Here is a 23,848-nt window from a genome sequence, read left to right on the forward strand (position 1 = left end):
ATCTGCCTTCTGACGACCCCGCCTACAAAACATCAGCCAGCGAGTGCGGTGCAGCCATCCCGACACATCCTGCATTTTAATGTGGCTCACCACCACCAAAGTCAACCAACATTGCAACAGAGTTGAATGTCAATTCTTGCCCAAGCATCGCAATATCCAGCAGCATAACATATAATAAATGTCGACGGCCCCATATCCCGAGGCCAATCGAGTGTGCGACTTCTGGTTCAACCGACCTCCAATCGAGTGGATCATTGCACCAGATGGCCTCGATGCTCAAATGAAGTCCGAGTTCGGCGATCTTGTCAAACAAGCCCGCTGCGGTGAGCTGGACGATTGGACCTCCCATCCCGAGTCCAGCGTTGCCCTCGTCGCGATACTTGACCAATTCTCCCGCAACCTCTTTCGTGGAACGCCAGAAGCATTTAGCGCTGATGTGAAGGCCCGCGAGGTTGCCGCAAAAGCAATTGCTCAAGACTTCGATAAACAAGTCTCCGTCACAAAGGCATCGGCATTCTATATGCCCCTCATGCAAGACGAGAACTTGATCTCATTGATCGCGGCACGTTGTCTGTTCGAAGCATTGAAAGCAAGATGCACCAACGAAGAAGAACATGAATGGGTGGACGGGGCAATCGAAGCTTGTCCGAGACACATAGTACAGCTGGAGAGATTTGGAAGATATCCGTCCAGAAACACCATTCTGGGCAGAAAGACCACCAAGGAGGAGGAGGAATTTTTGAGGAACCGCAAATTTTAGATCGCTTACTGCTCATATATCGTCCAGATCTCCAGGAGGTTCTGAATTCTTGCATACGTGTGGCGTCTACATGCGGACCAGTAACTTCGTTACATCAACCACGAAGCAACACTGTCGCCTTATGCTGCCGCAACGATCTAGACTCTTGACCTGTATTAGTTGAGGTGATGATTATTCAAGTATAAGTGATCAACGAAATTGCAGATTGCTCTATACCCGTGATACATACTGATAGCCAAATGAGTGTACATGTCCCAATGAGGCTGCACATAGGTTTAGCCCATGAAATTAGCCGTACACGCCGTGCTTAGGGGACTTAGCCTTGCGGCGGTGGCTGTGGGGTGCCTCTGGTTTCTATTGGTTGCCGAGGTGGGCAATGCCCCGGGGGCAACAGCTCGTCTCGTCAGCCGCGATACAACCAAACACATTCTCCTTCTCCAAAACGTCACCACAGCTTATTACCAACATACAAAGCGTTCCCAATCTTTAAAAATACAAAAGCATATACAGGTCTGCCCATGACATTGTGCATCGGGTGAAGGGAGTCGCTGCCATTCCAAGAAGGTCTCCGCCTGATCGTGCGTGAAGCTGTGAGTGTAGGCCCTCAATTTGTAACGAACGACAGCAAACTCTGCAAGTCAAAAGTGGGTGGTCTTATGAGTTAAATGCAAAGAGAAAGGTTCCATCTCGCAATCGGTCAACCGTCGAAGGTTGAGGCGTTGTGCTATCGAGTAAATTAGATTTCGGGCTCGGTCCTGTGCCAGATCGAACCTTCTTAGAGGATCTTTCGAACATAAATCATGCCAGGGCAACCCCATAAAGTCTATCCGAGGCCTGAGGATGTTCCTTATCAACATATACAACCAATCGGCCATGGAGGACAAGCATCTGTGGATTCTGTCAAACGAAAGAATAGTGTGTACGCTCGAAAACTATTCATGCTATCGAGGACTCCGTGATACATGGAGCTAGAACGCATTCATGAAGAGGTTAGGATCGCGAATGGACTAGTTCATCCGCACATTGTTCGGCTGATCGAAACTTATCAGTGTAAGAACATGTATGCCATCATCATGGAACCCGTTGCACAGGGGAATTTGGCAGCCTATCTCTCTGACCTGGACGAACTGCCTGTTGGACAAGACGCCGGACGAAGGGAGTGTCTCGCTCAGTGGTTCTACTGTCTCACTAATGCCCTGTACTACATACACGAATCTGGGATCCGCCACCGCGATATCAAACCGCAAAATATCCTCACGCTGGATGGATTTGTCTATCTTACTGACTTTAGCATTTCCGAAACGTTCCAGGAAGCGACCATCTCAGGTTCAACTGAGATCGTTGGAACTCGTACCTACCGCTCACCGGAGCGGGATTCTCGCAAGCGATCGGGGCGAAGAGAAGATATCTTCTCTTTAGGTGCTGTTTTCCTTGAGATGTTGACAGCGTACACGAGACAAGGAATGCTCAAAGAATGGCACGATTTTCGAGGCGGGCCATACTGCCACAAAATCGACAAGATAGAGCAGTGGATACAGCGTTTACATACTGTTTCAATAGATATGCAACGTGTAACCCATCAGAACGCTCCCAAAATGCCGTTTTGGTATGGGGCACTGCTGTCTCTATGTGGCTTCATGCTAGAGCAACAACCAAAGAACAGGCCGCATGCAGATGTCCTGGTGGCGGCATGGAGATTTAGGGCCATCTCATTCGATTACAAAACTTACTGGCTTCCCATAGCACAATGCGACTGTGGTCCACTATCTCCAAATCATGAGTCGAGGCCATACCATCAATGGACACATATTTTACGCATACTCAGACGAAGCAACTGGTCACCGGAGCGCGACGTCATTGAGGCACGCAATACGATCACTGAAGAATGGTACAAGCATAGGATCGAAAGGCTAAACGTGTGCCAAGAACTTCGAGAACCTCTTCAAGATAGGCACCAGATCCTCGGCGAGAACCTTGGGGCGAGTGCCATTGCATTGCCTCTAAAATTATATTTTCGGGCATCCCTAGTCTTGGGCGATGCTCACTTAACAACTGCCCTCGCAACTGCCTAGGAAATCGTGTCTCAACTCGTGGAAATTATCAATCAACCGAAAGATTGCAGTACCGTCGAAGCTTTACGCCTCGTCGTTAACGCCATAATGGATCATATTATCCAAGATGATGACGGGACTTACTCCTCGTGGCACGCAGATATCTGTAACGAGCTGAGCCTCACCACCTCATTCGTGATCAACATCTCTACAGAAGAGAATCCGCGTCCCAACATCAAACTACATTTCCAGATGGAGTTTGCGCGAGTGCTATTGTAGCAACGCAACCTGAAAAGAAGACTTTCTCACGGATTACTCAAGACTCTTGATGCTCTGTACTGGTACTGGGAAGATGATAGATCGTTCTTGGAGTTCATCATCAAGCCATTGCTGTTCCTTCTTGACTTGGCCGGGGACCCTTCTCGCTCGGAGTCATTCAAACATCGAGAGGATTTCGAAGTGATCACAGAGCTCGTGCATACTGCCGTTGTCTTCGTGGAGTTCCACCCTTCCCACCCCGAAGAGATCAATGAAGTATTCAAACGAGTTGAAGAGCTGGTTTTTTTCAATCTCAGTCCAAAATTACAGGAAGCATTAGAACGTGTGCCCCGCGACTTGCAGCCGGATGCGGAGATCCCCTGCATCATGTCTAGACGTTGTCATGGAAAGCCTCTCGGATCGTATCACACTCTTTTGCATCATATCTGTCACCATCTCGTCCTAAGGAGGTAGCGGAGAGGCTGGAATGCGTCTACAGCTACAACAATATATTTTCTAAACCTACGTTCCACAAGCGGTCGATAAATGTCAATGTGATTCCAATGGACTGAGTGAGTTGAATAAGGGAAAATAGTTTCCATCGTACCTGGAAAAGAACGTTGGCCTGCCTAGTCCACCTAAACGGCAGCACTGCCCGCAGCAAACGAAGGCTTATCGATGAACAAGGAGGCGTCGACCAATTCCCACAACATCGACATGAAGATTGAGATTTTATGAGGTCATGAATGATTCTCTTGCACATATTGAGAGTGTCCCGTTAGTTAGGTCTCATAGTTCACTAGGTCATGAGCGCCGTGTCATCATACCAGCCGATTCCTTCTTATATGATACAAGAGACAACGTATCCAACTTGCCAATATCCAATACCGCCTACGAGAACACTCGTTCATCTGATCAATCTACATACCACGTCGCTAACCTCCCCTGGCACTTCATCGTCCCCTGCGCCGAAACCCTCCCGCCATGCTTTCCCCCGAACCTCACATTAACCTCATCAATAATATCCACAATGTCTTGATTATCCATATAAAATTGGTAATCACTCGGCTCGCCCGTTCCCTGGTGGCAGTGAGCCCGTACCCCTTCAGTCACCCGTAACAAGAGATAGAAGAGACTTACCCTCCCAACGCTGAAGCTGCAGTCTGAATTGACCATGTGCTGCACGTATCCCGCCGGCTTGCCATTAAAACTCACGATCCAGTCTCCAGCATCAGTAAGGACGTCCTTGCAGGATCGTTCGCATTGGGATGTTGAGGGCGGGGAGGTGTTGAGGGTGGTGCGGTCTTCGTAGGTGAGGACGGTGCAGTAGCCGGCGTTTTCTTTATGGCCGGTGCATTGGCTTGCTGTGACCAAGGTGCTCAAGAAACCGAAGAGAGCGAGGACGAAAGAGGAGAATTGCATCCTGAATGCCTGGGCGAGTTGCAACTTGCTTGCTTCTGGGGGCTGATGTGCAGAGGCGGGAGAACTAGGCTTTTATAGACAGCTTGGGGCGGCCACCAGGTCGGGACGGCCCGGGCGAAGAGTCACGATGGCACGCGGTGATAGAGGCGCAGAAACATTCGCCAGTCGTTCACGCACCCGGTGGTCCCGTCGGCCGTAATTCGATGAGGCGTAGCAACGAAGCCCCCAAATTTACTCACTCAGCTATGGTCCTCATGCCGCCTCATACACCGCGGCCGTGCCTATCCCTAGACATCTTTTGCAGCCAGGTGATGGTAGAAGTGGAGTCACGCGTGGTGAATGGTGTTGACATTGGTCGTGCCGCACGCCCAATCAGCCGTCGTTATGCGTTACGCGCCCATGAGAGCGAAGGGGCCGTCGTACGATTGGTCGCACGAAACTCGTCACATTCCTGCGTTTCATGCGGAACACCAATTGCATGCGGTTTCTGGCTTGTTGAGGTGGAGATCAGGAACATACATGTACGTCAGGCACAAATCTCACGATGGCGAGCATGGAGGTGGAGGGAGCGTTTTGCGATGTCGGCGTTGCAGACCGAGGTGGAGTTGCGCCCTTTCTTGCAGGGTTACGGTGTTGCTACCCTGCGTTAGATCTTATAAGCTGATTACAGTGAGGTGCTTCCTTGCCGAAGAGCAAATGCTGTAACTACGCCTTGTCGTCAATTCACCTCTGCATAGTCGCCCCCAGAAAATACACGTCGTGTCCGCTGAAGACAATGCACAAAGACGCGGCGTAGCAACTTTAGTAAAATTTGTGCGCACCGCCGCTTGTATACGCACTCCCAAACTTTGAGTCCAGAGTATCGATTTACTCAATTTCCGAGTTCATGCAGATCGCAGGACCATCTTTACCTGATTTGTGACTGCATCGAGCGCAAATCGTTACGTACGGAAGATATTACTTCCGGGAAGCCGGGGTTTGACCATACGATTGCTCTCTGTGCGGTATGATTTACTGCTGTAGTAATAGTAATAGTTCTCCCTGGGTAGACTTGGGGGCGCACTAGTTTAGGCATTTCGAACTCGTAGTTCGGCTTCGCTACCTTGCCTTAAGACGAGCAGGCGATATAACTTTGCACCTCAGGAGAGAAACTTGCCGTCACAAGTTCAAGATTTCTACAACGATAGCACGCGCATCCTTCCATTGCCCTCATCAGTGCGTGTGGTCATGCCCCGAATGGTCATGCTCTTCATCTACCGCCCGTCCCCATTCGGCCCAATAGCTGTCATCCCAGATGTCCTGCAACCTCTCTTCCTTCTCTTCCTCACTCAGCTTGCTATCATGCATCACGCCCTCCCACTTGCGCATCTCCGCCCGACTCAGCAAACAACCATCCAACATCTTCGTCAGCCCCTCCATGTCCAGCTTCTCCCCGATAAGCACGAGCTCCTGCCGGCGATCACCCCATTCGCCTTCAAAATCCAATTTGATATTTTTCAGCGTGTGCTCGTCAGCCATCCACTGGTCCTCAGAAACGGTGCAGAACCATGGCATCTCAGAGCCAAGTGTTAGCATCGCACCGGCGGTGCTCCACGAGCCCATCTGGCTGGGGCGCGTCGCGAGCCAGAAGATGCCTTTGCTGCGGTGTAGGCCTTGGAAAAGCGAGCAGGCCTTTTTGTTGGCGAGGATCTCGCTGGGGTCTATGGCGGGAGGGTCGTCGCTGGCTTCGCTGGCGCTGTCTGAGTGCTCGAGGTTGCTGCTGCCCTCGTCTACATCGTCGCTCATTTCCTCATCCTCATTCTCGTCGGCTTCATCCTGGAGCAGGAAAAACTTGCCTTCCAATGCGCGGTATAGCCTTAGCGGATCGAAGGGTCTTCGAGCGCGGTACACGAAGCTGCCGATGCCATATCTGATGACCTATTAGCAACCTGTGCCAACGAATTTATGCAACGTGGAACTCACTCGAGTGTCTCCGGCTTCGGCGCCACGCGCTTCTTCCCATGTACATCCATCACAGTCATCTCATGCAAGCTCCTCAACCACCCAGGACTCGCAACCGCCTCTGCAAAGTCGAACCGCCCCGTATTCAGGATCTCCTTGACATTGACTTTAGAATACTTCGCCTCGATGACTTTCGCCGTAGGGTTCAGCGTCTTAACGTATGCACGCACACGACCCAGCGTCTTGCGGTCCACCATGTCGACCTTGTTGACGATTATGACGTTAGCGAACTCGAGCTGATCGGCGAACAGGTCGGAGATAGTGCGCTGGTCTTCCTCGGGGACATCATCTTTGCCGAAGCGGTCCTGCAGGAACTCGGCGGTGTCGAACTCTGCGAAAAAGCGGAAGGCGTCGACGACCGTGACCATGGTGTCGACGGTGGCGATGGACTTGAGGCCGCCGATTTTAGCGCTGCACATGGTTAGAGGAATGCTGGTGGAGGGAGCGTGAGGGGATTGTGGGACGCACACTTGCAAGAAAGTCTCGCGCTCTTCCGTTTCCATTCCTTCTGCGTCCACAATCGCTTCTGTCAGCTCCGCCGTGAATGTCTCCGCAACCTGTTGCGGCTCGCTGATGCCAGAGCTTTCGATGACCACATGGTCAAAGCTCTGCTCGCTCCACGCCAGGCGCGCGAGCTCAGTGAGTAGATCCTCCCGCAAAGTGCAACAAATACAACCGTTCTGCATCTGAATGACTTTCTCTTTGACGACGCGCTGCGCGGGATGCTCGCCGCTCCTCGATTTCGAGGAATTAGATTCTCGGGCAATGAGGTTGCCGTCGACGTTCACGGCTGCCATATCATTCACTATAACGGCAATACGCAGACCGTGGTCGGGTGACTGGAGAATGTGCCGCAGCAACGTCGTCTTCCCGCTTCCCTGTTGCCGTTCTGTTAGTCAAATCTTCCCAAATCTCTTATGCAAAGGTCTTTGTACTCCTGTTCACTTACAAGAAAGCCTGATAGCACTGTTACAGGAAGTGGCTTCTTCTTCTCCGCCACCCTGAGCACCTTCCGCTTCGACGCAGCCATGTTGCCTCCCAAGTATGTGAATATTTGATACACGACAGGATAGAGAATGCAGAAGGTCATCAAAGAGTTTAATATTCGAAGTCGACATTTTATATGGTCTCGATGTGTGGTGTGGCCATTGAGCACCTCAATGGTGACCGCGCATCATCGGGAAATGAGCGCGGCCCATTGGTGGAGCAGACGGCAAATGCTGCAGAGCGCACAGCGATATACCTGCTAGAATTGCAACTTGTCTCATGGACCAAAGTGTAGAGCTAGGAGGGCGGGCAAGATGGTGTGCGCTGCCGACGTTACGCGCCATACGCTGGTGGTGCACCCCCTGTTCCTGGTTTCGCTACATCGATGGCTATTATTGCTGTTATGTTCGGGCGTTGAGGAACGAAATAGTTCTGACGTCGCCAAGGTTTGCGGTATTACTATGTGTAGATTACTGCCTTCTATCGTGAATCATCAATCAGCTCGGGTATCGTATGGCGGTACGCGCTGCATCTATTTGCTGCGCTTGTAAATTTTCTTGAGGAACGCTTCAAAGACCTCCTTCTTCAAGCCCTCGCTCTCGTCCACCTGGGCGATCTTGGCCTTCAAATCAGCCACGCGCTCCTCCTCCCACTGCTGGTAGAACTCGGCCAGCTTCAGCTCCTGGTAGAGCTCCTTGACCTTGGCCTCCTTTTGCGCATCCTTGCGGCCATAATTCTCCTCGAGCACCTTTCGCTGCTCCGGGGTGACCTTCTTCAATGCTTGGTTGATGACCCACGAGCACTTGTTGTCTTGGATATCGGTGCCAATCTTGCCGAGAACCTCTGGGTCGGCGAACGCATCAAGGTAGTCATCCTGAGCCTGGAAATACTCGCCCATAGGAATCAGGATATCCAAGGAGGTTTGGAGATTCTTAGGGGTAGCTGCGCCCATGTAGTACAAAGCAAGGGCAACAGGGAGGTAGAATGAATAGTAAGCGGTCTTGAAGATGACGATGAAGGAGAACTTGTCGAGGCTGAAGTTGTCGAGATCGACGTGGTCCTCGGGGGCAGTCAACAGGTCACATTGCTGGCCAAGCTCGGTCTGGAAGCTGACTTCGTGGAAGAGCTCCACCATGTCAACGTAGTTCTTATGCTGGCGGAAGTGCTTCTTTAGGAGAACATAGATGGAGGACTCGAGCAGGAAGGCATCGTTGATGGCAACCATGCCGACACCGGGCTTGAGGTACCAGCAGGGCTGCCCACGGCGCGTCTTGGACGCATCCATGATGTCGTCGGAGACGAGGAAGAAGGCCTGGAGGAGCTCAATCATCCATCCGAGGAGGGCAGCCTGGAAGTAGTCCTCGGATGACGGGTCAAGGGGCTTGTTGAGCAAGATGGACGCAGTGTCGACGACGGACATGCCGCGGTTGCACTTCCCGCCCACAGTGTTGTAATCGAGGGACTGGAGGCACGTGTGAGCTAGTGGGTCTCGGGATCAGGACCATGTGCAAGTACCTCTTTGAACCAATCAAGGGGCTGCTGGGGCAGTTTGTAACTTTTGGCATGGTCTGCAACGTCGGCCGCAATGCGTGGCCACACGCTCTCGAACTCTTTCAGGGTAGTCGGCATCTTGACGAGAAGGATTTCTACAGCAACGCAGGAAGGAGTCGGAGACAGAGCGGAGAGGCGGGCGGGAGCGGTCAAGGGGATGAGGAAATTTGGCGGGGGCGGTCGAAGGTTGTTCCTGCCCCGGCGTTGTTTGTTGCCCCACTTCCTAAACAGGCACATGCCGAACAGGAAGCCAAGCATCACCACACGCGTCCGCGTCGCCCGACTTGTGCAATACCGCGCTCACACCACCTGAGACGCACGCCGCATGCGACGACAAGCACTGCGCAATGGGCTCGCTGTCGCAGGCCGAGACGGCGCAGCTGAAGGCGCAGCTGCAGGATGCCGTGACGTGCTGCTCCGACCGCGGCCTCTACCAGGCCGCGAAGTGGTACGCCGGGCCTGTCTCCATGGCCAGTGACTGTGCTGATGCTCGCCAGGGCTGCAGAGCTCCTCGTTTCGTTCCCGGAGTCGGACGACGACGATGCCCTCACCGACGTCGACTCGCCCATGTCGGACGCGCCGCCGCGCACGCCCAACGCCGTGCCCCGGGACGCGACCGAAGCGCGCCTCGAAGCCCGCGAGACGCACAAGTACCTCCTGGCCAAGGCCTTCTTCGACTGCCGTGAGTACGACCGCTGTGCCGCCGTCTTCCTCCCCAGCGCCCTGCCCAAAGGCGCCGCCATCGGCACGTCGCCGCCCTCGGCCAAATCACAAGCCAAAGGCAAGGCCAGGCAGGGCACGCCCACCACGGCACAGCGCTCCAGCGGGGGGGTGCACGCGCTCAGCCAAAAGTCGCTGTTCCTGGCGCTGTATGCAAAGTATCTTGCCGGCGAGCGGCGCGTGAACGAGGACAGCGAGGTCATCCTTGGCCCTCGCGACGGCGGCGTCGTGAACAAGGAACTGCAGGGCATATCGACGGTGCTGGAGGAATGGTTCAGCAATCTCCCGTCAAGTGGCAGGCAGCCGCAGGGCTGGCTCGAGTACTTGTACGGCGTCGTCTTGGCCAAGGGCAAGAACGAGAGCCTCGCCAAGGACTACTTCATCCAGAGCGTGACCTACTACACGTTCAATTGGGCAGCCTGGCAGGAGCTCGCCAGCCTCCTGGGAACCGCCGAAGAGGTAAGCACCACGCAACTCAGACACTATGTGAGCTAAGCTTTGCCAGCTGGACGACATTGTCCCGCGCCTGCCCCAGAATCTCATGGCCTTCATTTTCCACGTGACCGCGTCGCAGGAACTCTATCGTGCCGACGAACAGGTCCATGATTCTCTGACCAACATACTCAGCATATTCCCGACCTCCGCTTTCCTGCAATCGCAACGGGGGCTATTATACTACCACACCAAAGACTTTGAGCCTGCAGAAAAGGTTTTTTCCGACATACTGCTGGCTGAGCCGCACCGTCTTGACCATCTCGACAATTACTCCAACATCCTGTATGTCATGGGCAATCGACCAAAACTCGCATTCTTGGCTCAGCTCGCATCCAACACAGACAAATTTCGGCCAGAAACCTGCTGTGTGATTGGCAACTACTACTCTCTCAAATCGGACCACGAGAAAGCTGTCATGTATTTCAGGCGAGCTCTGGTCCTCGATAGAAGCTTTCTATCGGCATGGACGTTGATGGGTCACGAATTCGTTGAAATGAAGAACACCCACGCCGCTATCGACTCGTACAGACGTGCTGTAGACGTCAATCGCAAAGACTACCGCGCCTGGTATGGCCTGGGCCACACCTATGAATTGCTGGAAATGCACTCGTATGCCCTCTTCTACCACCAGCGCGCCACGGCTCTGCGTCCATTCGATCCAAAGATGTGGATGGCTGTTGGGCAATGTTTCGGCAAAGTAGGGAAAATCACAAACGGCATCCGGGCGTACAAGCGCGCCTTGGTAGCTGGATCGTACTACGACGCAGGGGCGGGCTCGTCCTTCGGCTCTGGCGACATGTCTGCGCTTGGTGGGGGAATCCTCGATCCCGAGGTTCTCTATCACATTGCGCTGCTTTACGAGCGCCTTCACGACATGCAGGAGTGCGCTGCATACATGGAGCTTGTTCTTGCGCAGGAGGAAGGACCCGACTATGACGAGTCAAATCCTGATGCGGGTGGCGGCGTCGGCGTCACGGCTACGACGAGCAAAGCGCGGCTGTGGCTAGCGCGCTGGGAGTACATGCGCGGCGTGTACCAGAGGGCCATGGAGCTCGCGAACGAGCTGTGCCAGGATGGGGTAGAGGTCGAGGACGCGAAGGCGCTTGTCAGAGACATCCGCGCCAGGATGGAAAGAGGAAAGCACAATGAGTTGGAGACACCTTGAGTGGGTGGGTGCATCGCGACTGCGCAAGTACTGTTAATGGCGTCAAGGTATGATACCCGTTATGTTCAACCTCTGAAATAGATTCACTTCATATACGCACGTACTCATTGCTAGCCCCCCACAATCACCTTCCCTTTGGGACAGCCTGCCCGTGTCGAGTCCAGCGGAGGGTTTTGCACTCGGAGATTTCCAATCCGAGTGGGGGAAGGGGTCAGGGCTGGAGCGTGTTGGTGGCTGATGCGCTGTGACCCATTCCAAAGCCACATGGCTTTGCAGGGATAAGCGATACTTGGCACAAAACGGCGGACCCACCTCTCTACAGATTCGTGCTTGCGTGGCTTGGGGTGAATATTGGGGAAGGCGAGAGTCATATAGAGCTGAGCACGCCAGGTTTAGCCATGACGGAACTTTTGTAGTTGATACTGACCTCTGGAACGAAGAGAACAATAGGCGGACTCGCACGACTCACAGCAAAAGCAACGCAGACTGTCCACCTAGAACGGCAGGTCAGGTTCAGACATCTGTGCTGTTCAGTTGCAGGATATCCTTGCTTTCCGTCGCGGGATGCTCACCGTTCAACAACAGCTATGTCACTACGGACACTTGACAGAGCGCTGCCGGATTCAGGGGAATGGTTGCTCAACCCATCACGCTTGGCTTTCCACACTGCATACCATTCTCGTTGATCCATGCGCAAAGCGATATCTCTGCGCTCTGTATCGAAGTTCTATGGTATCCTCCGGGACTGCTTATCCCGGCCCTCGATATCCTCGCAGCGGTTTATGCATTGAGCTGAATCCTTCGGCTTTGCTCCGCGGACTCAAGGGGACCCCACGCTATACACTCTTGTCGCGAAAGTAGCTATTGTTCGTTAATTGAGGACTGTCCCATGTATACGAGAGCATCGAACAATGAAAAACTAACACTTGGTCCCACCTCATCATCACATCCGCCGGCGATGTCATCCTGATTGCCGTCCTGGGTACCACCAGCCCAACTGGTCGCAGATCAAACTTGCGACTTCGCCGATCAGCCAGCACTTATTCCCACCGCATTCCAAGGGTACCATTCCCGCCACACTAAAGTTTTCGCCCGTGCTCAGGAGGTTTACCTGACCGTCTGTGCGCGCCCCAAAGGATCACGCACGTGCGCCATATCAGCAAGTTGATGGCCATTCAACGTCTCTGTATGGTTGTAGCGCGATTCCCATACCATGGCGTCGAAGATAACCTTCCGCGCGGACGGGTACGCGGCGTCCTTTAGACATGGGAACGGACACACCCGCTGTTGACTTTTGTGATCTTCGACTTCTCGTATTCGAGGCGTCCCGGGAAACCGACGCCCATCACGTCGTCATTTTCATTTCAGTCAGTAATGGGAGGACTGTACCATGGAGATGTAGCAAGGGGAGATACTGGCATGGGGGCGTATGGCTTCAACACCATGCGCGTGAAGCAAAAAGACTTCCTCGTACGTCACTGCAACGGTCGCGATACTTCGGGTGGACTCATCTAATTCCCCACAGCCCGTAATATGGTCCATGATAGGCTTCTCTTTCATCTTCCTCCCCATCCGCTACTGGACCCGCTGGCGCACCTTCGGCCGCTTCTTCGCAGACGACCTCTTCGCGCTACTCGCATGGCTCTCCGCTGCCGCCATGGGCGCTGTAGCTATCTGGATGGTCGACTCCATGTGTGTGTATTCCCTTCTTTTTCCTCCCACCACTCCGCGTCCCCGAGCCACACTTTAACACCCACAGACTGGACCATGAATCTCGCCTCCAGCCCCATCGACCCCTCACTTTTTAACCCCTCCCTCCTCAACTACGTCCGCCGCTACTCTTACGGCACAAACATCTGCTACATGCTCATGTACACGTCACTGTGGAGCGTGAAGCTCTCCTTCCTGCTATTCTTTTACCGGCTCGGCCCGCGACTCATCACCGGGATCAAGTGGCACTGGTGGAGTGTCGCGGTGGTCACTATGGCGGCGTACGCGGCGACTTTCGCGACCTACCCGTACATGTGCAGTTTTGGGACGTATGAGCAGATCATGACGCCGTACTGCACCGCCGAGCAGAGCATGAGCTTTGTGAATCTAAAGGTGAATGTGGGGCTGGATGTCGGGACTGATGTGCTGAGTAAGTTTTGCACAGTTTTACGCATCGACCATTTTGCTTTCTCTCATGCGGGATGAAAGGTGGAAAGCAGTTCGAAAAGAGGACGCGCTAACATGCCACGCCCCAGTCATGACCATCCCCCTCAACATCCTCTGGCGCAGCCGCATCCCCCGCGCCCAATCCCTCGCCCTCGGCGGCGTCTTCTCCCTCGTCCTCGTCACCATTACCATCGCCATCGTGCGCGCCGCGCTGTCCACCGTCGGCGTAACAAAGCAGATGGACTCACCGTGGGTGCTCGTCTGGAGTGCCGCGGAAGCCAACATCGCCATCGTTGTCGCGTGCATTGGGTCGTTTCGGATGCTGTTTGTTGTTGCTAATCGGAGGGAGGAGGGGATGCGGCGTGGGGAGATTGATATCAGGGGGTTGGGTTTGGGTGCGAGGAGAAGGAGGATGGTGGTCAAAAGTACGACGGTAGAAGGGGGCCAGAGTGTTGAGGAGATGGCGAGTGTTGGGGGGAGTGGCGCCGAGTGGGGGGAAATGGGGGCGGTGGAGAGCACGGTGAGGAGCAGTACAGTGGCGGAGGGGAGTACGATGCAAAGTACCATGCCGAGTACGTTAGCGACAGGAAGTACGATGGAGAGTTCTGGGGGGTGGAGGACGAGTTCGAGGACTTAGGTATGCTTGGTTTGGGATTGGCGTTGGACGGCACTTGTAATGGGTTCGGGTTATTTCGGGGGTTCCGATCTGGACACAAGGACGCTATATACCACTGGGCATCGCAGTACATGTATTTCTTGTTTTACTACAATGGATTGGGATTTGTACGCACGCTCTGTATGCATAATTGTCATGTCTGGTTCCAAAATGGCGTTTCGTTTGATCTCTAAATTTATATTTTGTATCGTTGGGGCTTTCGATCTGTTCAATATATGTGTTTTGGCCGTGCATAAGGTTGCGGGAGACATGTGCAGATCCCGGAGCCGTGGAAGACAATAGGGAAGCGTCCGTGGGTGCCCCCTCATACTTACCACAGAGGTTCGTCACCTATACCTCTCGGAATCCCCACATCCCAGATCTGCTGGTCATTGGAACAAAGAACCGCTCCCCGATCTCCTTGCGCAACTAGTTCCACAGACTCGTCGCACCGTCTACTCGTGCCACTAGCCCATCTTGCATTTCCGTTCTTCCCAAGTGGCACAAGATTTCCATCAAGCCTATCACTATCCGGCATGTAATTCCAAGTTTTGGATCCCCATATAGCATCAAGCAACCTGTGATACAGTATGAAGTTTCCGTCAGCTTGCTTGTCAGCATGACCATACCATTCGCCGCGCTCAGTGATTCGCTAATCCCACGCACGCCACCCTTGCTCACGACTACCGTTAGGCTGGGAATGTGTCCATCGGAGGACTCCACATACTCCTCCGATTCGTTATGGTCGCACATGAATATCCCCTTGTAGTTCCTCTGCGCATCATCGCAGATCTTTCCGGTGTTGGTGCCATAGCACGTACCTGGCAAGCGCAAGCCCTCACGCTCCTCTTTACTACGCAGAGGAATATTGGTCAGTGGCATGGCGAAGCGTACCTTCTTTTGGTCGACCTTGGGCTCGGAAACGGCAGTGACAACCGGATGGGCGAAACGTACCTTCTTCTCCTTGCTGCTGGGCAAGAACGGATCTGGGCTTGCGTTGGAAGTCGCTGGAAAGAGCGACGACACCGTCTCTGAGCTGGCGCGGGCGTTGATCGAAGGAACCGAGGACACGGTTGAAATAAACGAAGACGAGAACGAGAACGAGAACACGGATGAGTACGAGGGAATCCGGCCTGCCGGACTACGGTTACGCCGAGTGTTCAAATAGGTCTCGCTCCCGCGATGGAATCCCGTGAAAGACGAGAGATCCATGTTTTCTGTTTTGAGGTTGAGGCGCGTGAAGGCGTGGCGGTGGTACAGACTGGGACGCTTCGGAGGTGGAGGTAGGGTGTAGAGAATCTTGCTGTGAGTCTGGTCGTCGTGTGATGTGATGCCAGGATAGTGCTTTGGTGATGTTTGCTGAACTGACCTTGAGGTGGCTTATATATGGAATATATCAGGCCTTATAGGCTCTTACTTAACGAGGGGAACATGCAATAAGGTCCATTGTTCATGTTGTGAGTGAACAAGGTTGCCCTTTGGCCAAATAATAGCGTCGCAGTAGGCTGTGGCATCGCGCGAGATCCAACTACAGCAATACTTTCGTTCTTTCCAGCTATTATTCTCGCTAGTATATTGGCAAAGACCGGACTAGTCCAGCGTTAGTGGCTACGTGGGAGCCCTCAGCTACTCAGTTCATAGGTTTATGCGCTAACCCTAATTAGCGGCATTATGAGTACAGTAGCTGGAAATGAGCAAGATAGGAGGATGCACCGTGGGTGGTGCGATATCGCTCTGCGGGGTGCAAGTGCGCTTGACTGAATCAAGGTTGATCTCTACGGCCGCTTCAGCTAGCGTGGCATAAGAGCGATTGGTAAGAGGCCATTAGTAAAAGCTGGATTGGCAAACTGCTCAACTTCCATAGGTACCAAGGAACCTATGGTATTATTGGAAGCCTTCCCTCCTGTATTGAACGTTGCGCCAAAACAATCCGACCATGGACGCCGTCAACACAGCACATGTTGGGGATACACCCATCACGTGCGTCAACATGCACACTACTGGCGAGCCTACTCGTATCATCATCTCCGGCTACCCCGATCTTAGCGGCACGCTGTTGGAGCAACGGGTCGAAGCCAGGGCAAAGCACGACCACATACGCAAGCGGTTGATGTTGGAGCCTGCCGGCCATGCAGTAAGCAAAGCACCTGTACAAAGTGGATGTGTGGGGAAGGAAAGACCTTTCTCGCATATCTGAGATATATACACCATGCGGTCTTGACTCATAATGACTTTTCCCCCGTACTATAGGACATGTACGGGGCTATATTGATAAAAGAGACGGAGCTCACTAAGTCTGGTGAAGCACACGTAGGAGTTCTTTTCCTGACCAATGAAGGTTATAGCACGATGTGTGGACATGCAACTATTGCCCTCGGCCGGTTGCTTGTTGATACACAGGATCTCAGTGTCTTCCCACGTCGAAAAGATGTGCAACATGATCCTCACACAAAGACGGCTGTTGTCAATCTCCATGCTCCGTGTGGACTCGTCCGAATAACTGTTCCCACCACCGAAGACGGAACTCAATCTGATCCAACGCGTCCGGTGACGTTTGTGAATGTTCCATCTTTCGCCACGGGCAAAGATATCAGAGTGGATGTCCCTGACGCCGATGTCTGGCCGGAACTGGGGCAACGGGGACATGTCAAAGTTTCGTTCTGCTACGGTGGGGCGTTCACATGTCTTGTTTCAGTAGAAGAGCTGGGGTTCGACAATTTGAGGCAGCCGCTTGATCATTCAGCGTTGACCTTCGCGACTCGCAATCTGAAGAGCATTGTCAATCGCGAACATCAGTACCAAAAGTATATCACCCACCCTGAACACAACGATCTCAGCTCGGTTTATACCCTCATTGTAGTAGACAAGAGTTTGGGCAAACCAATCGGAAATTCGAAAGGTGCAGAGACTGGGCTCTGCTACTTCGCGGATCAGCAGATTGATCGCTCGCCGACTGGTAGTGCAACTGCCGCAAGGGTAGCTTTCGCTTTCGCTACTGGTGACTTGGCTCTCGGGGAATCATGGACTTATCATTCCTTGGTATCGAACGCGTCAAACGGGCAAGGCGGGTTCGTGGGCACGGTCTTGGAAACTATTCCTGAGTTGTACGACGAAGAGACAATGCTCGCACAACCGGTGTGCGTAAGGGTGTCAGGCCAGGCCTTCTACGTCGGATCGAGTACTTACGTCTCGGAAACTGAAGATCCGTTCGGGAGAGGTGGTTTCCTCTTCAACAACTTGTAGTGCATTCAAAAATCATGTCTGTCAACATGCTGTCAAGTACTTCTGGGCTGTTTTGCATCACAGATGCAAGCGGACTTTTCTTAGTCCAAGGCCAGTCGTTGTTCACGAATGATTTTCCTAAGTGTGATCGTGTTGAGTTGGGGAGCGTTGATGCGGGGTACGCTTCCTGATTCAGATTCACGTATGTGCGTTCAGGAACAGCTCGATCCCAGCAACCAAGAACCAAGTGTTGGCCTTTCCCGGTGCGCAGGTGAGTTTGGCCTGGAAACAGCTGATGTAACTCTTGGCATCTTTTGTTTTCAGCATCGGATTTAGCATTGCTAGCATACCATAGGTACGCGAATACCTAGGAGATTGCGAACAATACATGCTAGGAGTGGCAAGATTCTCCGTACGGAGTTTGTCGACATGGCGACCTTGCATACACGGATTTGATTCCCCACGATTTGACTCGTGGAGCTCCGTGCGCACCCTCCCCACTTGTGCATCGGGCCGCGCCACGATCGTGAGGAGAACCTGAACAAGCACATCTACTCAATCTGCAACTTCGTTGAGGTCTTTGCCGGTATTCTGGACCCATACCTGCTTCCGCCTCACACGTCTACATTGTATGTCGTTAGCGTCGTCAAGACCGATCTAGACTCTCGAACTGGTCATGCATTATTTTGCTGGCTATAAACAACTTAAGAGTCATTACCTAAACCCGAGAGATGCTCAGATGCGTCTGAGCAGCGTCTCCCTCCTGGACGACATCCTCTACATACGTCCGAGTCATCATGCAATCATACTATCCATAAACTGGCTTCTGGGAGTAACCAGGGAACTGCTTCAGCTGCTCGTTATCGATGGCTTGCAACTGCGGGCAGCCAAGCTTGCCAATAATGCTACCTACAGCGTTCGTCAACTGATCCAACACACCGAGGACCGCGTCAGGCTTCGCTTGGGCAGACAGCTGGTACACGAAGCATGCGAAGTTGTTCCCTTGCAGCAGGTTTGCGGAGTTGAAGACGCCGCCGGTCAGGTCGGCAACATCCACACCGACGAAGGAGTCAGTGGTTCCCGTGTTGCTGTCATCAAGTCAGTATTAGAATATGGAGACGAAAGAGCCAAGTAACTAACCCGCCAATGTCGAGAAACTTGGGATGAAGAGCAGCCGCGTTTAATGCGTCCGCAAGGAAGTATTCGGTATCATACGGGTACTCGATCGCGCGGCGGTACTATTCGAAAGGTTAGCATGATTGTGTTTATTCGCAACAGTATCCACCCAACGTACCCAGTTCTCAGGGATGCGCTCGGTTCCCTGGACGGCGTTATAATTCTTATTCGAACCTTGCACACCGAACCACGATTGGATAACGTCGTATGACAGCTGGCCTGCAGGGTGTTCGGCACTGTGGTTGGCCATGAAGCGGTAGATGAATGTGTACGCAGCAGGTTGCACAAGCACTCCCGAGAATGGGCCATTGAAGAATCTTGGGTTCTGGGAAATCTGAGTATCAAACCGGTGTGATCGGAACGAAGTGAGTGAGTCCAGCGTAACCTCACCTCCAGGTGAGTAGTCGATCAATTCCTGGAACTGCGAAGTAACAGTCTTGTAGTTGTTCCCTGACTGGTACAAATCAGGTCTAGTGGGAGAAGCATCACCCTCATACTTGTTGTGCGACCCAATTAGTCCATTTCCCAAGACGCCAGTGACGCCGCCCTGAGCAAGAGACGGCGTGCCACCCATACTCCAGTTCAGTATATCGCCATCGATGGCTCCGCCCAGAGCAGACAAAAAGATCGACAGTAATGGACCCATGCCAACAACCTTCGTTGTGGCATCGATGTATTGTGTGACGGAGGCGTACCCATTATGGGGGAGGAAATCTTGGAAGACATCAGTGTGGAATCAATAAAGTTGCCCTGAAGAGTACTCACTGTGGTTCGCAAAGGCATTCAGACCAGGGCATGGGCCTCTGAGATCATTCGGCCCGGGAGCCACGTACTCGTGTCCCGAGCCCTTTGTCACATTGATATACTGTGCTTGAGCATTGAATGTGTTCACCGGCTCGAAGATTCCAGTTGCGGCATCTGCACCAGCCTGTCGGTTCTCAAGTAGCTTCGCGATTTCCGCAGCACGCTTCAAGATGGACGGGTCGTGGGCTGCGGCTTCAAGTACCGCAGTTGGGAAGGCGCTCGCCAACGGCGCAAAGCATACCAAAAATGAGGGAAGACTGGATTGTAAGCGCATATTGATGGAGTACGATCGACCTGAGCATTCGGTCGTGGCCGTGCGCTTTCACTTATATCGTTGCTCGCAGATATGTTGCCGCTACTTGCCGTGGTACTAGAGCATCGGGAGGGGTATGTTGGGCCAACAACATCGCCGTCTTACACCATACACGACATCGACACTGCCTAAACAGGCAAGGCACCCATCTCACAACATAAAAAAGTTCCTCGGCATCAACCTTGATGGTAAACTCCCCGCTGTCGATCTCCAAATTAGCTGACGGAAGCACGGTCTTCCGGCCCTAATCAGCAACCCTCTGATTGGACAGACTAGTTCCAAATATCTAACACGAGCAGACTACAACCCGATTTGGCCTTTCGGACCTCCTGTCACTCCTTTTTGGGACATCTTCCATGGATTCGACGTCATTTTCGCGATGTGTGATCTAACAATCGTAGATCACGATACCCTTGGGTAGTAGTTGACAACGCTACATTCGACGCCATGTTTTCCCCACGATGGCTGAAGTGGAATTATGGAGAAGTGCCTCGGTCTGTTCAGCTCTCCCGGATTTTGCGATTGGATAGAGTCCTTAAGCAGAAGTGGCGATGGTTTGTATAGTATCATGCTCTACGAATCGATAGCCGGGTCAAAAGAATCTAAACTCCCGAAGGGCAGGTGCCAAACTCAAGCATAACTAGGACCCCTACAAACCTCATCTTGTACACGCTGTTCTGCCTCCAAGTTCACGCCTGACTACGATGGCCACAGCGTCAGCAAGACGCCAGTGACGCCGTACTTTGCGCCACCAGCCGTAGTTTGTGGAACCTCAACATGTCTTCGTAGGTCTAAGGTGATAACCCCGCCTCTCTGATGCGGCCAAGGAGCCTCAGCGTTTGCTCATTCATCCTACCGCCCCAAAATCGAAACCTTGAAGTGGCGCATAGAACGATCATCTGATCTTTCTTCAAGTGCTCCTCACATGCAAAACAGTAAGCGTAGCAGAGTGTGAAGCGTGTGAAGAAAACACTGGTCGGTGATGCGACGCCCTTGTTTTATTGCCACAATAGTAAAGGCGACTTTGCTCAGGATCACCATCATAGACGCTCACTTCCACCTGCAGCGCAGCATGATCGAGGCTCGTGCAGGGACTTCTTCTACAACTCAATCCCTTTCACGGCTATTAATAATCTGACCATTGTCACAATAAAACCTACAAGAGCACATGGCATTATCCATCGTAATTACAATTGGCCAGAAACTGAGGGTAATTTCGATCCCTGTTGAGCCGTACAGGTCTCCATTTATACCACCTATAAAGTCTTTTCGAGCAGGCTATTAACATGGAACGTGTATTCGTATTCAATAAAGCTTTGAGACTCTACGTAATAGTGTAAGGAAAATCTGCTACGGAAATTGCAGAAGTTTTCACGAGTGCCAGGTCTTCCGTGTATGTGCTGCAAGACCTAGATTCAGTTAGAAAGACGCTGAAGTTTCCTGTACCTAGATAGTCTAATACTTGCCGCATTTCATGTGTCAGCAGCTGCGATCACGCCAAATCTGCTATGCAGAATTTGTGCGCGATACGCAACGGTATAATGGCTTTACTCACGTACCTCTTAACTGATAGCCCATAGATTCAAACTGAACCAGTTCTCCAATGACCTCCTTTTCGCCAAAATGACATACGCTTGGAAAATTCGAACCGCTTTTTGGCTATGCTCGTACCGATCATTTTAGAGGCAGCCTCTTGCAAATTACCCCCGCGCGCGATCTCTGTCGAGCACAAGAGTTGCCCTAACCCAAGCTACTTCAATTTGCGACACTACAAAGCTCTGTTACGATGATCCAGGCCCATATAATCTTGCATGGCGGTCCACTTTTCCTGATTTGAGAGACACGTGGGTCGCACGTGGAGTTACCCCGTGGGGAAATTGGAGCGCAAGCGCGGTGTGGCTTGCGGAAACCCCAACGTAGTAGTCAATTCCACAGCGAAATCCCGCATTAGTGGTACCGAACCCCAGACTGGATGGTGGAGTTTTCCGTGTTCTAGGTGACCCTATCCAGACCGACGGATACAAATACACCATGAAGATCCTCGTAAAAGACTCACTTCAGCAACCACTAGGCCACACCGACGTTACTCATCATTAATTCGGTCTCCGCGCTTCATTTTCGCTCATCATGGCCATTGCAGAGGTCAAAGACATCAAGGAATTCGCAACGCACCATGAGTTCACGGAAGACATCGCCATCTCCAACCAAGTGGACATACTCGAGTTGGATGCCATCGAACAAACACCAACTGGAAAATTCGTATGGCTTGTCACTCTTACCGCCTCGATCGCAGGCGCACTATTCGGGTACGATACCGGTATCATTTCAGCTGTGCTCGTGTATCTGGGCACAGATCTTGATGGTCAAAACATGAACGCGGGACAGAAGGAAGCCATTACCTCACTATGTTCTGGTGGCGCCTTCTTCGGTGCCATCATGGCTGGTCTCACTGCCGACAAGTACGGTCGCAAGGCAGGCATTTATGTTGGCTGTGCCCTATTCACCATCGGTGCGATTCTCCAAGGAGCAGCATACACCTTCGCGCAAATGTGCGTCGGCCGTCTAATTGTCGGATTTGGTGTCGGCTCAGCTGCCATGATCGCGCCTCTATATATTGCCGAAATTGCACCTACTAAGTACAGAGGCCGCATGATTGGACTCAACAACATGTCGATTACTGGTGGCCAAGTCATTTCTTATGCCATTGGTGCCGGGTTCGCGCACGTTCCCAACGGCTGGAGGTGTACGTAAGCTCGGGTTACACGTTTTAGGTGCTGGGTGGAAGGAATATCTGAATTCTTTCAGATGTTGCTTACGCACTCTAGCCTAGCTCAATCCTCTCCTCTCCCCTAATTCTCTATCCCTCAATAGAATGTACATATCACTGACTTGTACCCCCAACTTTAGACATGGTCGGCCTCGGTGGTGTTCCTTCGATCGCATTGGCTTGTCTGCTACCCTTCTGCCCGGAGTCTCCTCGCCAGTTGATCTTCCGTGGGCGAGAGGATGAAGCGAAAAAGGTATTTGCACGCGTCTTCCATGCTGCGACCGAGGAGCAAATCAACAACAAGATCCGCCTGATCAAATCCTCCATCGAGCAGGATTTGACAGTCACCGAAGGTAAAACCCGGTGGCGGCTCATCAAGGAATTGCATACGGTTCCGCGCAATTTACGCGCCCTGGTTGTAGCGTGCGGCTTAATGGTCATCTCCCAAATGAGCGGCTTCAACACGCTCATGTATTACTCTTCCACGTTATTTGCCCTGGTAGGCTTCTCGAATCCCACAGCAGTCGGTCTCGTCGTCGCTGGTACGAATTTCGTCATGACTGCGATCAATGGGTTTGTCGTTGATCCATGGGGCCGCCGAAAAGTGCTTGTCACGCTTTCCTGGGGTATGTCAGCTGGACTTTTGGCTGTAGCTGTGGCCTTCATCTACATTCCTATCAACACTGGAACTCTTGAGCTTGAGCAGTCGACTGTTTCCACGGCCGCCGTTGTCGTCTTGGTCTTCATCATCTGGTTTGTAGTCTTTTACGGTGTCACTGTGGGCAACACCGCCTGGATGAGCACCGATTTCTTCAGTCAGGAGGTACGCAGCATGGGCACTATGTGGCTAACCTGCTCTTGCTGGGCATCTAATGGTAAGTCAGCCATATCAAAGCAGTAAGACGTTTGCTCACCCACGATAGTCATCGTCTCCTCCACGTTCCTTACGCAGATGCACTCTCTCACTCCCTGCGGGACCTTCGGCTTCTACACTGCCATCTGCTTCATTGGCTGGCTTCTCATCATTTTCTTCTACCCTGAAGTCTCAGGGCTCACAATTGACGAGACGACTGAGGTGTTCGACAAACCAACATTCAAGATGGTCAGTGAAGCTCGGAAGCTGAGAAACGAGCGCAGGGCTGCTGGCCAGCTCCTAAAGGTTGAGAAGTCGATGGGTGGACACTAGAGCGGAGAAGGACGTGCCCTGGGTCCCTGTCACAGGCGTATGGGGCGACATGTTGCCGTCTGTGCGCAACACGTGTGCTTACCGCGCAAAACTTTGACCGCTTTAGGTAGTTCTTTTGCGACGGAATCGATCCGTAGTTCAGCATCTTATAGAATATC

General features: G+C 52.6%; 10 protein-coding genes across 10 annotated transcripts; 6 read left to right on the forward strand and 4 right to left on the reverse strand.

The window, feature by feature from the left end:
- Positions 1 to 43: 43 nt before the first annotated feature.
- On the forward strand, positions 44 to 929 carry CC84DRAFT_1169582 (DUF924-domain-containing protein). Its single transcript, XM_018179695.1, has one exon. The coding sequence runs from the start codon at positions 179 to 181 to the stop codon at positions 758 to 760; it is 582 nt and encodes a 193-aa protein (XP_018029845.1). The 5' UTR covers positions 44 to 178; the 3' UTR covers positions 761 to 929.
- A 540-nt stretch (positions 930 to 1,469) lies between these two features.
- Positions 1,470 to 2,996, forward strand: CC84DRAFT_1233008 (kinase-like protein). The gene is made up of 2 exons (XM_018183780.1): positions 1,470 to 1,675; positions 1,733 to 2,996. Exons 1-2 carry the CDS (start codon positions 1,561 to 1,563, stop codon positions 2,830 to 2,832), a joined length of 1,215 nt encoding a protein of 404 aa, XP_018029846.1. The 5' UTR covers positions 1,470 to 1,560; the 3' UTR covers positions 2,833 to 2,996.
- An 899-nt stretch (positions 2,997 to 3,895) lies between these two features.
- CC84DRAFT_1157540 (uncharacterized protein) lies at positions 3,896 to 4,522 on the reverse strand. The gene is made up of 2 exons (XM_018177014.1): positions 4,210 to 4,522; positions 3,896 to 4,149 (listed from the first exon to the last, which is right to left on the reverse strand). The coding sequence occupies exons 1-2, from the start codon at positions 4,489 to 4,491 to the stop codon at positions 3,985 to 3,987; spliced, it is 447 nt and encodes a 148-aa protein (XP_018029847.1). The 5' UTR covers positions 4,492 to 4,522; the 3' UTR covers positions 3,896 to 3,984.
- Positions 4,523 to 5,625: 1,103 nt separating this feature from the next.
- Positions 5,626 to 7,533, reverse strand: CC84DRAFT_1157544 (cobW-domain-containing protein). The gene is made up of 4 exons (XM_018177015.1): positions 7,442 to 7,533; positions 6,961 to 7,370; positions 6,454 to 6,903; positions 5,626 to 6,400 (listed from the first exon to the last, which is right to left on the reverse strand). Exons 1-4 carry the CDS (start codon positions 7,520 to 7,522, stop codon positions 5,704 to 5,706), a joined length of 1,638 nt encoding a protein of 545 aa, XP_018029848.1. The 5' UTR covers positions 7,523 to 7,533; the 3' UTR covers positions 5,626 to 5,703.
- A 69-nt stretch (positions 7,534 to 7,602) lies between these two features.
- On the reverse strand, positions 7,603 to 9,181 carry CC84DRAFT_1157545 (terpenoid synthase). Its single transcript, XM_018177016.1, has 2 exons — positions 8,995 to 9,181; positions 7,603 to 8,941 (listed from the first exon to the last, which is right to left on the reverse strand). The coding sequence occupies exons 1-2, from the start codon at positions 9,106 to 9,108 to the stop codon at positions 8,012 to 8,014; spliced, it is 1,044 nt and encodes a 347-aa protein (XP_018029849.1). The 5' UTR covers positions 9,109 to 9,181; the 3' UTR covers positions 7,603 to 8,011.
- A 110-nt stretch (positions 9,182 to 9,291) lies between these two features.
- CC84DRAFT_1131439 (TPR-like protein) lies at positions 9,292 to 11,508 on the forward strand. The gene is made up of 3 exons (XM_018175897.1): positions 9,292 to 9,478; positions 9,528 to 10,209; positions 10,256 to 11,508. The coding sequence occupies exons 1-3, from the start codon at positions 9,378 to 9,380 to the stop codon at positions 11,408 to 11,410; spliced, it is 1,938 nt and encodes a 645-aa protein (XP_018029850.1). The 5' UTR covers positions 9,292 to 9,377; the 3' UTR covers positions 11,411 to 11,508.
- A 1,276-nt stretch (positions 11,509 to 12,784) lies between these two features.
- CC84DRAFT_1223148 (uncharacterized protein) lies at positions 12,785 to 15,390 on the forward strand (the record flags this gene model as incomplete). Its single annotated transcript, XM_018183465.1, has 6 exons — positions 12,785 to 12,880; positions 12,936 to 13,104; positions 13,170 to 13,550; positions 13,657 to 14,087; positions 14,916 to 15,093; positions 15,152 to 15,390. 6 exons carry the CDS (start codon positions 12,785 to 12,787, stop codon positions 15,388 to 15,390), a joined length of 1,494 nt encoding a protein of 497 aa, XP_018029851.1.
- Positions 15,391 to 16,105: 715 nt separating this feature from the next.
- CC84DRAFT_1131443 (Diaminopimelate epimerase-like protein) lies at positions 16,106 to 17,450 on the forward strand (the record flags this gene model as incomplete). Its single annotated transcript, XM_018175898.1, has 2 exons — positions 16,106 to 16,356; positions 16,473 to 17,450. Coding segments are annotated over exons 1-2 (1,176 nt in total), but the record flags the coding sequence as incomplete, so codon positions are not given.
- Positions 17,451 to 18,139: 689 nt separating this feature from the next.
- On the reverse strand, positions 18,140 to 19,938 carry CC84DRAFT_1157553 (Cloroperoxidase). Its single transcript, XM_018177017.1, has 5 exons — positions 19,386 to 19,938; positions 18,893 to 19,334; positions 18,739 to 18,856; positions 18,585 to 18,682; positions 18,140 to 18,532 (listed from the first exon to the last, which is right to left on the reverse strand). The coding sequence occupies exons 1-5, from the start codon at positions 19,696 to 19,698 to the stop codon at positions 18,253 to 18,255; spliced, it is 1,251 nt and encodes a 416-aa protein (XP_018029853.1). The 5' UTR covers positions 19,699 to 19,938; the 3' UTR covers positions 18,140 to 18,252.
- Positions 19,939 to 21,704: 1,766 nt separating this feature from the next.
- On the forward strand, positions 21,705 to 23,740 carry CC84DRAFT_1157557 (general substrate transporter). Its single transcript, XM_018177018.1, has 3 exons — positions 21,705 to 22,480; positions 22,645 to 23,379; positions 23,428 to 23,740. Exons 1-3 carry the CDS (start codon positions 21,865 to 21,867, stop codon positions 23,688 to 23,690), a joined length of 1,614 nt encoding a protein of 537 aa, XP_018029854.1. The 5' UTR covers positions 21,705 to 21,864; the 3' UTR covers positions 23,691 to 23,740.
- The last annotated feature ends 108 nt before the right edge of the window (positions 23,741 to 23,848 follow it).

This window comes from Paraphaeosphaeria sporulosa, assembly GCF_001642045.1.
Source record: "Paraphaeosphaeria sporulosa strain AP3s5-JAC2a unplaced genomic scaffold CC84scaffold_15, whole genome shotgun sequence".
Lineage (NCBI taxonomy): Eukaryota > Fungi > Ascomycota > Dothideomycetes > Pleosporales > Didymosphaeriaceae > Paraphaeosphaeria > Paraphaeosphaeria sporulosa.